The following is a 14512-nucleotide window of genomic DNA, read 5'->3' as shown; positions in this document are numbered from 1 at the left end:
TGAGATAAGGCTGGATTTTTTTTTTATTCTCATCACCACATATTTCATAGGGTAGTGTTCCAACCTGACTTGAATGATGGTGGAGTTTTGTGGTGTATCTTCAGCTCACACATGATTAAATTATATTTCTTCCTGTCTGAATAAGCACTATATTGGAGTAGATTCATACTTAACTCAGAGTTAGGGAAGTGCATGTCAGTATTTCACTTGTGTGGCTCAGCTCAATAAAATATCAGTTTTGATGAGGTAGAGATAGAAAATCATAAAAGTAGAGGGGGGAAAAATCAAACATTAACAGTATAGATATAAAGCTGTTCTTTTGAAATGCCACCCAATAATATATATTGCGATCTCAAGTTATTGGAACATAGTTTGGTCAAAACAAGCTCAAGTACTGAGAAAAAAAAAATCAAATAACACCTTACTCCTCCCCCTTTTTATTTTTTATTTTTTGGAAGAAGTCTGTTTAACTCTGTTTGTGAACATCACTGTTGCACAGTTAAATCTGGAATGCTTCACACACCATTACATACCACCTCCCTAGGAAAAGTCGCATCTTTGCTGCTGCATCACCTCTGAAACCTCCTACCATTAATAAGCAAAGGGTAGAGCTGTTTTTCTTGAGTTTTCTGTTGTGTGCAGTGTAACAAGTGGGACATTTAGTATGCTTGCTTGGCTGTGAACTCCTTTAGGGAGAGATTTGGTTGTTCCTGGAAAAAGACCAGTTGGGGGAAGCCTCCTGCTAGAAGGAAGGAGATGCTTTAGCACGTGTGAGGTTGGTCCTGCTCAGAAGCAGCTCAGAAATTCCAGAAGAACACAGTGAGGAGACTATCATAAGTGTTGGGATAAGCCTATCTGGTTTCATCCTGTTCAAGATGTAATGTTCAAGAAGTGATACTTCTTGAAGTCTATTGAAAAATTGGAGGGTGCAAGAAGTATTTTGTAATTTAAGGAAAAGATGAAAATGTTGAAGAAATCAGGGTGGCCTGAGCATACTCAAAAACTTGGATGTAGAATAGGCAATTGATGGAAGAAATGAGGATGTTCTGAGCATCCCTCTTCTTGGGAGGAGGGCATACACTGCTGCTGAGTGCTCACCTGTTTAAATCTGGGGAACACTTCAGTTAAGTCAAAGATAGCACAGTATCCAAGTATGTGAAAACTCACAATAAATTTCAGCAGCATCCCAAGCCAGGTTAAACTAAATAAGCTATGGGGAGAAAAGCATGTCAGAGAGGTAAGCAGGATAAAAAACAGCCTTTTTATTTTCAAATTAGTATTCTAAAGTAGCTGTCATGTATGATATAGAAAAGCTCCTAATAGACATGTTCATTTTCTTTATGATCACTGAATTGCTTTGACTCAGGCACCAACTTAGTTCCCCAGCCAAAATTTTCACACACAATCATCTAATTATAGAATACCAAATTCTATACTTAGGTCTCTATAAAAGTGACCTGGATTTGAGAACTAGCTTCAACTGAAGTTTCTGTACCTCTACAAAAAAGTCAATGCGTACCACAATTGAAAACCACTGAAAATTAGGCCACCTACCAAGACACAAGTCATTTGTCTTGTGAGTAGAATACCTTGTTTGAGTGGAACAGGTGGAAAGGAGGACAACAGCAAAAAATAATTTGTATGTTTTTCTGTCCGTCTTCCTCTAACCTCTAAGCTACTGTCTCAAATGGCACCAGGCTGTTGTTTACTTCAAAAAGCAGCACTTGCAGTCATATAGCTTTCCTCCTTGATAAGCACGATCGTATCTGTGTACCTGCATACATTGTGTTGTCTCAACTGTGGGAGCACATGCATTTTATCATGAAACAGTTCAGACTGTTTTATTGAGAGACAAAATTGGTCAATAGCTATGCAAATCATCCTAAAGAATATGATGCTCGTGATCAAACCATATGTATGTAGATTGTTTGTGCACATATACATATACATACATATGCATTGGGTTATGGTTTGTGTAAACTTTGACAAAGAAAAGGTGCAGAACTGAACACAACATATTCTTGGATAATACTGTTCCTGGTGCTATTCTGCAAGGATTTTGTGAAATTATTACTTTCTTACCTGTATGCGCTTGCCTCATTAGTAATGTTCAGCCAATTTCATCTTTTTTCTATAACTGCTAGGTGATGTGTAGGCATTAGAAGGCTATATAGTGCCTGAGGGTATTTTTTTAGCTATGCAGGACCTATTTTTAAGAAGTGGTGGTAAGGGAATGATATCAGCCCTGAGCCCAGGAGTTTCCAACAAGTTCTCTTAGGAGTGTACAGAACCATGATTAGGGAAACAGAAAGGAAAGCAGAATAAGGTCACTCAGCTCTCTCTACCCTTGCTGTTTTCTTTCAATATTGGTTAGATATGGCAATGTCCTTTTCTCTTACAAGGACTCAGCTTCAGGGTGAGAAAAAGCTTGAAAATGACAGGAATGCATTTGCTGCATACCATCAGATTTTTTTTTTTTTTTTTTTTTTTTTTTTTTTTTTCTAATTTCTGTTGCTTTTTGCTTCGTTCATCTTAAAATGTATATTCCCTCTGATCAAGTAATCTTCTTTTAAATTTCCCAATGTAGATCAAAGGAAAGTAATACCTTTCCCTTCTTCCCATTACCGCCCCCCTTGCCATTACTCAGTGTGTCCAAAAGTAGCAAAGTAGCAAAAGAAGGGTACCTACAGGATTCAGGAGAATGGTGAGGAAAAGTTCACCTCCTCGGATACTTTTGTCCAGCTCCTGAGGACCCCCTGGATATTCCTTGTAAAAAATAGTATGAGTGAAAAGGCCACAGGTCTGTCGAGGGAGCACCTGAGAACAAAATGACAGCACCATTGTAATATTAACTTATTTCTGCAAACTCACTCTAACATATTCACTGTAATACTTGCAGCAGCTTGAACAAAGCTGCAGACCTTTCAGACTCTGTAACCCAGTGTGTTTATAGACTGTAGTGTACCTTCTGCACTCTCACTGTAAGCAAATTCCTGCAGATATGATTTCCAGATGCAAAGCTGCATCACACATGCAGACTGCTTTAGCCAGCTTATCCAGTAATTATTAAGGGCTTGTTTCCTGGTGTTTGGAAGAGAAAAAAAACCCAAAAAGCTAAATATTTCTTCCTTTGGCAAGGTTAGTTTATTAAAGGATAAATAATGCTTCCTGGCCGTCTTCACTATTGCAGGTAATTAATGTTATAGGGACACTGAAATGAGTTGTTATTCAAGGCTGTGGACCTCAAATGAGTTTCAGATTTTCCTCAGTTTAACATAACGTATCGTATATTACATAGTGTCCGAAAATCACAGTGGACCCTTCTCCTCTCTGTCAAACCTTTCCAGGACTGGTGGAGCATGCACGTAAGAGTGATCTGAGGTCAGGCCTCCATTCCATCATTAATCAGGAGGCTGCATGTCAGAAACTTGCAAGCTAGCAGGTGTGGGAAGTAAACTGATCTTGGAAAGTCAGATGTTTTAGTTACATTGCTACCTAGTTGAAATCAAAAGGCTCTGGTGCACCGAGTAAAGACAACAAATGTCAGAGTTTATAGATACTGCCTAACATATGCAGAGACATGATTCACCTGGGGAAGGCCTTTTGTTTCCCTGCAGTCAGTGCTTTCATTTTTCTACTCAGTTAAAAGACAAATAAACCTTGAGATCAGTGAAGCATTTTAATGTGTAAACGCCTTGCTGAATTCAAGTCTATGCCAAACATAATTGGACTTTGTGCAGTAACTTGTTGGTTTTGATTGAGACATATTGAAGGAATGGCATCAAGCTGTGCCTGGGAGTTTCAGTTTGGATGTTAGGAAAAACTACTCCATAAGGGTGGTTGGGAACAGGCTGCATAGAGAAGCAGTGGAGTCACCATCCCTGAAGGTGTTAAAGAACTGTGGAGATGTGGTACTTAAGGACATGGTTTAGTGGGCAGTATTGGTGGTAGGCGGACGATTGGGCTGGATAATCTTAGAGGTCTTTTCCAACCTTAATGATTCTATGATGATACCATGTTTCCTTTGTCAGAATGTTGATCTCCTAAATAAGATTTTACATGTGTAGGCAATATTTGCATCTGTTAGGGCTTTTCTATGGTTAAGGACCCAGCTTTGAAAAATGTATTTCTAACTTAGGTTATACAGATATAAGTTTTGCAGTTGCCTGTTTCAGTCTTACAGTCTTATCCATTCAAACTTTTTTCCTCCAAGCTGCTTGCTGGGAGGATGGGTCAAATAATTTTACACAATTGCCTGCCTTTCAAACAGGTGAAATACGCATGTGAAGAGCCCTCTCCCTTCTCACCCAAATGTGGGGTGTAGAAGAAGCAAGCATGTGTCCAGTCCAGAAGATTCAGGAGCACAGCTCAGAAAGAAACTTTGGCCTTAGAGAAGTGCCAGAGAAGATTACTTCTACATGTTCGTTTTCTCTAGTGTTGAGTTTCTAATCCTTTCATACACTGACACGAAGCAGACCTTGAAACATAGATCTTAAGCAGTTTAATGAATTTCAAAATACGCATTTATATTTTGATTGATGGTTGGTAGTAGATTGGGTTACAAATGCACTTAGTTTCTGAAGATTACATTAACAGTTGCCTGAGTTTGTGTGACTTTTTAAAATTGCATAACAAATGCACTCTTTTGGCATCTTTACAAATCCTCGATCACAGAGAATTTTAATGATTGCTGTAAAACTTGAAACATTTGGTAAAAATAGCAGACTTTTGAATCACTTAAAGTAATATTGCTATGAAGCATGGAAATGCAGTGTACCATGATGCCATTGTGGATGAAGCCCCGTCTGTACCGTGCAGGCTTCAGGTGTGGGTATTCTTCTGTGCTGGTCACTCGGATATGCCAGACCTTCTTCCAGGCCTCATACAGCTGGATGTGGACTGGGTAGACTCCAGAGTGGTGTGGAGCCACTGCGTACCCCATGTCAGTTGGTATGCCATGCTCCTGCGACACAGCAGAGAGAAGGATATATTTAGGAGCAGAAAAAGAACACGTAATTCTTCAAAGATTTTCTCCTGTGGATAACAGCTTTGGAGAAGCTGTTGTCCTTGCACAGCCTTGTATCTATTTGTATGTAGCACATGCTAAAAACAGGGGAGAGGTGGAGGGAGCTGGAATTAGTTTGATGTCTGTAGAGTGATAAATAATCCTCTTGGATTACACTGTGTTACTGTTTTGTAGAGAACAGGTTTATCTGCCTGTTCATTAGGTGTTGCATGCTTTATAATATATGTTCTGTTTGGTTCCATTTAAAGAATCTTGTAAATTATCAAATAGCAGAAAAACTTGTTGCTGTGACATTTGTGGCTTGTTCTTTCCTATTACTTGAGTAATAAATAGCAAGATGTCTTGCTGATACAAAACAAACAAAAAAATAAGCATATGTCCTCTATAGCTTCTGAATATACTTATGTTTCCCAAAGTATTAGGGTAGTAGCAAAAAATCTGGACTGAAAGACATATTTTCTGTTTCATAAATATTTATTCTGTTTTTCTAAGGAATTACATGCATTTTCATGAATATAATCTGTAGGCTATATTGAAAATATCTCCTGAAGGAACAATGAGGTGTTTATATGCAGGTAGACGGAATTAAGGAGCTAGAGTGTTAAGTGTACTAACGTGTGGAGCATGTTCCTTTACTCCTGAAGATTTCTTGCCTTTGTTCTGCTAGTAATTGCATCCATGACCTCATGTGGTCTATCCAAAAAACTCATCTGATGGGATTATCTGATGGGGCCCCTGAACCTTTTCTGTAGACTGGAGTGTTTTTAAGAATGCATGTGATTTGACTGAGTGATTAGCTTTGTTGGGCTGAGTGATGTAAAGAAATGTACCCAGCATTTTGTCACCAACTACTGCCAGGAAGAAAGGCTATGTTCTGCCTCTACTTCCTTATCCTCACACTCATTTTCAACCCCTTCAATTTCTAAGTCCTTTTCAACTCCCATGGAAGATCTCCAGGGGATCTTTTTCTATGCTCTGAGTGTTTACTGCATCTCTTTTGCTCCCAGTGCCATGTGATGTGGGACAGTGCCCATTGCCCCAGTTTCTCACCTTCTCTCCTCTTCTTCCCTAGGTGTCAATAAAAGCACTTGCTTCTCCTGCTGAGAGAGCTGCCACATCAGCTATTTTCTGTTCATATATAATTGATACAGATGAAAACGGTTAAAATCTGAGCTGGTGTGCTTGCCCTTCATCTTGCCCATATTATCTAATAACTGTTGATTACTTCTGGGAGTGGCAGGTTCTGTAGGGCATCTTTAAGTACTTTGCAACGAAAGGCTTTTGGTTCAATGAAAAAAAAAATAAGCCAACTGGGAACTTGAGAAACACCATTTAATGCATCCACTTAAAATTATCTGTTTCTTACTAACAAATATTTTAGTTACCTGCTGATCTTGGGGGAGGTGGGGAGAATGTATAAAAAGAACACCAAACACACTCTTTTGCAATTTACTGACGGAAAAGTGTGACTTTCAGTTATTAATGTTATATACCTGAAAAGCATGAGTCAGTTTAATGATGAATAGAAGTACAGTTAGAAGTGTCACTCTTCTCTTTTCTTTGAACATGAATAAAGGAATAGGTTATGTCTAAGGGTTTTTGAAAAATCTCACTATTTATTAACAGAATGTCTGAACAGTCTATGATGCTCACAGTCAGATGTACTGAATTACAATGTGCAATAACAAAACTTCACCAAAACCTGCTAGGAGGTTCACAGACACAAATGTAAAGCAAAAGTGTCTTGATCTACCTAATGACTGCTACTGTGAATGTGTCTGAAAGGAGGTATCTGGATGAATACAGGCAAAACCCTGTTTATCTACTTACTATTTGCAGCTGGTATTGCTATAGTAACAGAACCTCAAAACGGTAATCTACCATTCACAAATAAAATAAGGCACCACTTTGCAAGTTCTCAGTATAAGAAGATAATTAACCTCTGAATAGACCTGCATACTATGCAGTTCATCATTTAAGTACATGTCACTCAGACACCTAATATGATTTTAAAAAGATATAAGCAAGACGTAATCATATGTGACTAGTTCCATGTTCAATTTACTTGGGTAAATTAAACATTAGATGTCCTATTTTAGTGATTTCTTTTATTTTGTTTTTCGTATTTTTGTTATTAAATTTAGTTTAGTTTGAGAATTAATGTGCTAAAGGAGAAGCAAATACTGAATCCAAGAAGGACTTGCTCCAAGTTGTCAGGCAAGATGGGAGGTGCCATTAGTGAGTACACTCTTTGCTCTAAGGAACAGTTTCCTTATTTCTACATTCAAGACTTTGTAGATGTGCATAGTTTGGAAAATTTCTTGACCTTTTTGGCACTACGAAGAACAGTATTACATTCTTGAGCATGCTTGAGCTGGGACAGGAATCCAAAATAGGAACTGGAAATGCTCAGTCCTGCCAGTGCAGCCTGGCTCATCTACACAGCCTTACGAGAGCCATGTGCAGGACAGGTGCTTCTATGAGTGGTTTGAAAAGCTGAAGTAATCTGCTGTGGCTCCTTTCCTCTCATAATTATCAGTTTCTTTCAAGCACGTGAAGACTTTTGACCTTGCTATTTGTACAGAAATGAGCTGTATTCATGTCAGCATGTACTATGTATATTCATTCATTCTACGTTTGCTAAACAGAAGACAGGTAATGGAGACTTAGTGCATCATTCCAGGGCTAGGTGTATTCTCAAAACATAAGTTTGAGTTCTGTTTTCTTCTGTGAGCAGATCCTGGAGATTTTAGTTTAAAAACAAAACAACAAAACAACAAAACAAACAGTGACAGGAAAATTGGCTACTTATATTAGCAGAATGTTGTTTGAGAGAGACTCAGTTCCTGATTGCAACAAATACTGCATTTACTTGTTAAAGCACAATAAGGATTAAAACTATGCTATATGACAATAGTAAATCTGGTTTTTAAAAATGACTATTGATTTATTTTACAGAAATATATAATACTGGCCATTACTGGGGAGGGAATAAGAAAACCCAGATCTTTAATTCAACAAATCTTATGTCTACTGTGGATTTCCTCATACAATCAATTGAACTGCAAGAGTACCTTTATATAACTTTCCATAACTAATTCTTAGATGAAGAAGTTAATATAACCTCAGGCACATTTTCAAAAATGTTTTGACTTTGTCCAACAGTAGGTGATAGAGAAAATATGGTACTTTATGAGATGTTACCTTCCAAAGTTGAGATTTACATAAGCTTTACATACTTTTAGTACTGGGATATATTTTTAATATTGCTGCAGGTAGATGAGATTCCCTATGAGATTATATGTTACTTTGCAAGTTTAAAATACTTATTAAAGTTTTTTTTGTGTGTGTGTTTTTTTTTTTTAATTTTATTTTAATTTGATAAATGAATTTACCACTTATTTGTCAGCAATCATAAAAATATGATTCTAGACTTCCTGGACACAAAATCTTGTTTATATTTCTGGATAATTTTACTGAATATATGCTTCATCCTTTTAGTTCAATTCTGAACTTTTAAAATAATGTTTAAAAATTTTCTAGCTAGAAAAAATGATTCAACAAATAAGAAATTATTGTTAAGAGACAGGAGAAGTGCTAATGTGAATCTAGCTTATAATCAGGAAATTGAATCCAAGGAGCAATATAAGAGAGGATCTGAATTGATTTGTTTTGTTTTGTAAAAGTGCATCTCACTTCATATCAGATCATAGTGATCTTTTTACAGCCTATGATAATTTTTGCCCTCTTTCTACCATACATGGGTGTATGTGTTCACAAATGAGAGCAGAAAATAATTAGAGAGCAAATAAATCAAGGCAAAAAAAAAAAAAAAAAAAAAAAAAAAGCTACAGTCTTTGGATTAAATATATCCTAGTTTTTGTAAGATAAGGATATATAAGAGGGAGAGGAAGAATATTTTATGATTAAAGGTTGGCAGTGAAAATCAGCAGAACTTGGTTTGTTTTATTTTTGGAATATGGGCTAGCAGAGACATCTGCTTACATGATTTGTTTACCTCTGTATCAGTTGTCTGGCCTATAAAGACATAAGAATAATAATATCTGAGATCTTATCAGTTTGCAAAGCTTAATCCATTAATGTCTGTAAAGGATTTGGGGATCCTCTGGTAGGAGAAGAAAATAAAACAACCCACAAAATATGATTGACAAAACAAATTAATAACCAAATAAATATCATTTTCCTTTAGCTGAGCTTTGAAATATACTATCCATATATACATAAATAATAAGACGTTAGAATAGCGAAGTTATGGTTAGTCTGCAACCTGCTTTACTGAAGTTAAAATCACTTGTTCTGGTGTCTACTTGTTTAAGCTTTCTGGTATAAATCTTCCCCAAACGATAACAGACAGAGATAAAGACCAAAATCTAAAAAAAAGGACTTTGCTCTTTGTCTGTGAAAAGTGAGGGAGGAATGAAACACGAGCATACTGGGTGCATCAACAGTGGGAGTGTGCGGGGCTTGGGCTTCCTCTCGTCCCCATGCAAGGGAAATGTCCTTTGAAACAGCAGAAACATGGGAGGCTGCATGGAATCCTACCAGGTGTTTGTTTCCTATAGCTGTTATGCCCTGCTCTTAGAGCGTGAAGCTGAGGATGCCGTGAGTGCTTGGGAAGAGGTGTGGCAGGGATGGGCACAATGGGCACTGGCAGCACAGGCGCGTGTGGGCAGGGATTTTGTTAAGCAGGACTTCCTTCACTTCATGATAGATCCTGGGCTACAGGGCAACAGTGTGTGTGAAGGATATCAGAAAACAACTTCCTCTCGCTGTCTAGATGTGCAACTGCAGAAATGAGGAAAGATGTGCTCATATTAAAGGTGCTCTCATTTAATTCACAAGTGGTTTACAGGCAAAGGGAATTCTTTAAAGACTGTTGATTTTATAAAGCCCCAGAGGTTTACTTATTCACAGAGGTTTACTTATCTACAGTGAAATCAAGGTAATTGCGCACCTAATTAGCAATTAGTTGTATTTATACAAATTTATTTAGCTATCTGATTTCTACGAGTATTTTGTGATGTACCTGTTTGAAGCAGGCTGCAATTGTAACCTCTCTATTTATAGAGCCTCACTCTGAGGTGCAGACATACCAGTGTAGAACAGAGCAAGGTGTTTTATCCAGCTGCCGCTGTAACACCTGCATTTCTTGCCTGTATCCAGCAGACTGTATTTATGCTCAAGCTTCTGCAAACCAAAGATTATACACTGTGTAAATGCAAGAGCCAATAAAAATTGTGCTTGTGTACATTTATAGCTCCATGTGATAATATCCATGAAATACTGTGTTTCAGATAAACTGGCTTATGTTTGTTAAGCTTGACTTTAATCCACAGCACTCAGAGAACATTCCTTTTATGAAACGTTTTCTCCCAGTGAACATCACCACTCCTGAGCCTCACGCTTCCTTGCGTGAAGAAACTGCTGACTGTGAAGGGATTTAGATCTAGCCTTTAAGGTCCAGGTTTCCAGTCTGTGTGATGTTTCTTCCAAAATGAAAATGCCCTGAGGAACTGACAGGCCTTAATGAAGAGATTTTTTTGTTGTGGTGGTGTTTTTTGGGATGTTAAAGCAGTCTTGATTGCTCTTTTCTGATATAATTATTTGCTCTCCCATCTTGAAGAATTCATTTTGTTCTCACCGTCTTTAAAAAATGAACAAAGAAATACATCAGGTGAAGAATGAATGTGATCGTACTTCTGAATAATTACTGCAACTTCCCTTGCGCAAACTGGCAAAGTGTTTACTTACAGTTAAAACAGGAGGTGGGCAGATACGGTCAATAAATAGGAAATGTGTGAGAAAATGGCATAAACGTCAAGCTGCATTCCCCTGAGTATGGTTCTAAATAAAGATAATAGAGCACAAATAAGATTTATAGCACTAAGCAGATTTACTGTTTACTGTTCTGGACCTATAATATAAATTTGGAAACACGCTGTGAAGTAAGAGAATAATAAAAAGGACTCGCTTTCATTTTGGAAGACTTAAAGAAGTGCGATTGTAGAAAAGGGAATTCCTTTCCCAAATAAGACATGAGTCTGAGAATGAGAAAGAAGAACACAAGGCTATTCTGGAGTCATAGCTGGAAGCTCTGTTAAATATCACGAAAGCTGTCATATCAGGAAGACAAATTTCTACCCCAGAGTGGACTTCAAAGGAAGCCTTTTGAAAAGAAATGTTCTCATAAGTAAATTGCAGAGCTCGTATCGATTCAAGGTTGAGAGGTTGGTACAACCCCTGTCCAAATGCTAGCAGGAAATAAAGCTGTAATAACTGCAGCCTTTCCCTGACATCAGCCTCTTATTTATAGGCACCCAAAGGAGTCTCTACCCTTCAATGATGATAGGAAGATGGGCTTTCTGTAGCTGATGATCTTTCTGTAGCTGAAGTTGCAAACATTCTATTACAAGCTCTGTTTTCAAGCTGCATTATAGATTTTATTTCTGAAGGTGATTTGATCTAAAAGACATCATGTTACCTGAAAATACTAGGAAAATTTTCCTGCAGGTTTTGAAGATGAATGCATACTTGAGATAGGAATTACTTAAATTGTTCTTGCATTTAAAATCTCAACTATATGTAGATTCCTTAGGCTGTTAGGCCAGGTCAAACAAAAGGCATGAACAGGCCATGCCGGGAGTGACACTGTAACACTGTGTTGTAGAAGAGAAAAGTCATCCAAAACGCCTCTGCACTGATTTCCTACAAAGAAGCAGATGAAGGAGGTTATCTAGAGAGAAGAGTGAGCGGTTAAGCCATTTTTAATGAATTTGCTTTAGAGGTTGTTAGGAAAATATTTTCACAAACAAGGGAATAAATTGCTTCCAACTGTTTGTTAAGACATCTGCCTTGGCTTGGCTTCTTGATGCCTCTTGGCTCATGTGAGGGACGGGGAGCAGGGTTTGCTGCTGGCTGCCCTTTCTGAGCTGTGAGGGGCTGAACTTTGTGTTCCCTAAGCAGCAGAGAAAGCTTCGCTGCATACTCTGTTCTTCTGAGTGGCACAGGTTATTTGGCATTTCTGTGCCTTGTCAAAGTCCACACAAGTGTCTTTTCTAAAGAGAGCATTTTCAGACTTCAGCTGTTTTTTGTGATGCTGCTTAGTAGAATTACCCTGAATGGACTCTAAGTGGTTTCCACGTGACCTCTGTGTGTAAGTGCTCTGAGCTCTGGGCAGTGCTAGTAGGATGGCTCTTGTAAGTTAACAACAGAAAAAAGCAAAAAGGAAATGTTATCTGTAAACATTACTAAAAGCTTAGCTATGTGAAAAAGCATATTTTCAGGTCATCTAAAAAAGCACTCTGAAGTCCCACAGCTTCACTTATTTACCTCATTAGCTTCAAGGTTTCTCACAAACCATGCACAACATTTCACAAAGTTGATTGAAGCTTTCACCCTCACTTCTGAAGCTGTTTGCACCAGACATCAAGGAGCTGATAACCTGTGTATTATTCCCTTCCTAAAGCTCAAAAGGACAAATGACATCTGCCAAGAATTCCCTGCTTCTGATCCCTGTGGTCTTGCAAGACAAGGTCGATGGGCTGCTTCCTATCCAGTAAGCCTGTGCCAGAGAAAAAGGGAAAATTCAGCCCAAGTTTGAGTCAGTGTGGTTTTTTTAGGGCTGAGTTACCAATCTTGAAACCTTATTTTTATAACTATTTAAACATATGTACAATACAACTGATATAGCTACGCTTTCCTTGCTGTATTTATATGCAAAGGTGATCCATCTGGTAACTCTTACTTACCAGTGCAAATTCTTTGTTGAGGATCATCTGCTCCACCAGTGACGACTCATTGTGGAAGAGATGAGGCTGCATGTGACTCCACATATGGGGAAACCACCAAAATTCATCCACAGACCTCAACAGCAGGTCATCACCTTCATCTTCCTCCTCAGTGCCTGCAAAAGATTGAAGAAGAAAAAGAAAGAATAGAAAAGTAAAGCAGAAAATGTCTATAATTACTTTGGTGAGAGTTTTCTTGTTTGTTTTCAAGATAGAGGCTGCTATAAAACCTCGTGTCTGGCTCTGATTTCTCACTGTGCTACGGACAGTCTCTAAAATATCACAGAAGGAATCAGATGAGATACGATGGTTGATAGCTCTCTCTTTCTGTTCCTGACACCATGTTAATTTACTGTAGTTCTAACACAGTGTAAGTTTTAAGAGTGAATTGCTGTTCTATGTAATACACTAGAGGTTTTTAGAAGTTCAGGCTCCCTGTGAAGATGATGATTGGATGGACTGCCCATGGTGGTGGTTGAGTCACTATTCCTCAAAGTGTTCAAGAAATGTGGAGATGTGGTACTAAGGAACATGGTTTAGTGGGCAATATTGATGGTAGGTGGACAGTTGGAATGGATGGTAACAGGGGTCTTTTCCAACCTTAATGATTCTATGACTTGTATCCACCTGCTTTGGTCCTGGTTGACACTGCACAGCTGAGGCTGGTGTGGTGGCACTGCAGAGTGCTGTGTACCAGTATCTTGCTAAAACTTACTCTTTACTGCTACCTCTTGAACCTCAGCAAAGTGAAATCTGATACTTTCTGGTAAAAAATGAAAAAAAGTTTCAAAGATGTGATAAACACAAAACTAATGACAAGAGTTCTACGTGTTGTTTACTGTGGTTCAGTATTCTATTCTTGCCATGTTCAGTCTCTAAGTAAAAAGAATAAAAAATCCTATGTTAGTGAAGAATATCTGCGTCAGGCAGAAGCATGTATGCTTATAACAAATCAAACCCCCCTATCTAAGAAATGATACAGTGCTACTTCCACAGTATGCAGACATATGTCTCCAGTGCTTTTTTAATCTAGGAAGGAAAAGTTATGTTTCCACCAACTTTACCCTCAAATTACTGAACAACATTCAGTTTATTGCACTTTCCTGTCTTGTTCCCTTATCATCTGAATTTAAATGCCTTTATTTAGCTTTGGTCAAAGAAATAATTGTCCAAATCAGTCTACTGATGCAAACATGGATTGCTTTCTCTCTATGGGCCTTTCAATTTCTGCAAAAATCATTGAAACAAAATGTTCCATGGATGTCTCTGTTTACCTTTGTGGTATGAAGCAGGGACACCCAGAGATAGCTGCTAAGTGCATGCACTGCATCTCTTTACTTTTCACTTTTACAGGTCTGTTTTGAAGAATGCTACTACACGAAGGGAGCATTTATTTGAAACTTTTGCCTACTATGATCACTGAATCAATTTATTTTCCTTTGTAGCACTCTGCAAGTTCTAAGAAAGCATGAAGTTGCTCCCGCCGATGGGAGCACTTCTGGAAAAGAGGAAAACAACCTTGTTTTTAGGTGACTTCTTCCTCAGACAAAGGGACTGATAGCTGCCCTGTCTGCTCCATTATCCAAAACTTCTCGATGGTGCATTTTTTAATGACTACTCTCTTGTTTCTTGGAATATATTGTTCATTTGCACCCTCCCAGGGAAATGCAATCAGAAG

General features: G+C 38.1%; 1 protein-coding gene across 2 annotated transcripts in view; it reads right to left on the bottom strand.

Moving 5' to 3' along the window:
- Positions 1-14512, bottom strand: part of LOC122180449 (bifunctional heparan sulfate N-deacetylase/N-sulfotransferase 4) — a 106542-nt gene that overhangs the window by 42099 nt on the left and 49931 nt on the right. For both annotated transcript variants that reach the window (XM_042872111.1, XM_042872112.1), the window contains exons 4-6: positions 12796-12950; positions 4778-4963; positions 2689-2817 (exon numbers count right to left, since the gene is read on the bottom strand). In XM_042872111.1, coding sequence (XP_042728045.1) covers positions 2689-2817; positions 4778-4963; positions 12796-12950 — 470 coding nt within the window. The remainder of the gene's footprint in view (positions 1-2688; positions 2818-4777; positions 4964-12795; positions 12951-14512) is intronic.

Source organism: Lagopus leucura, unplaced genomic scaffold (assembly GCF_019238085.1).
Source record: "Lagopus leucura isolate 7727_CA_CO unplaced genomic scaffold, USGS_WTPT01 Super-Scaffold_100004, whole genome shotgun sequence".
Taxonomy (NCBI): Eukaryota; Metazoa; Chordata; class Aves; order Galliformes; family Phasianidae; genus Lagopus; species Lagopus leucura.
The sequence above is the reverse complement of the archived record's forward strand: the minus strand, read 5'-3'. Positions and strand labels throughout refer to the sequence as shown.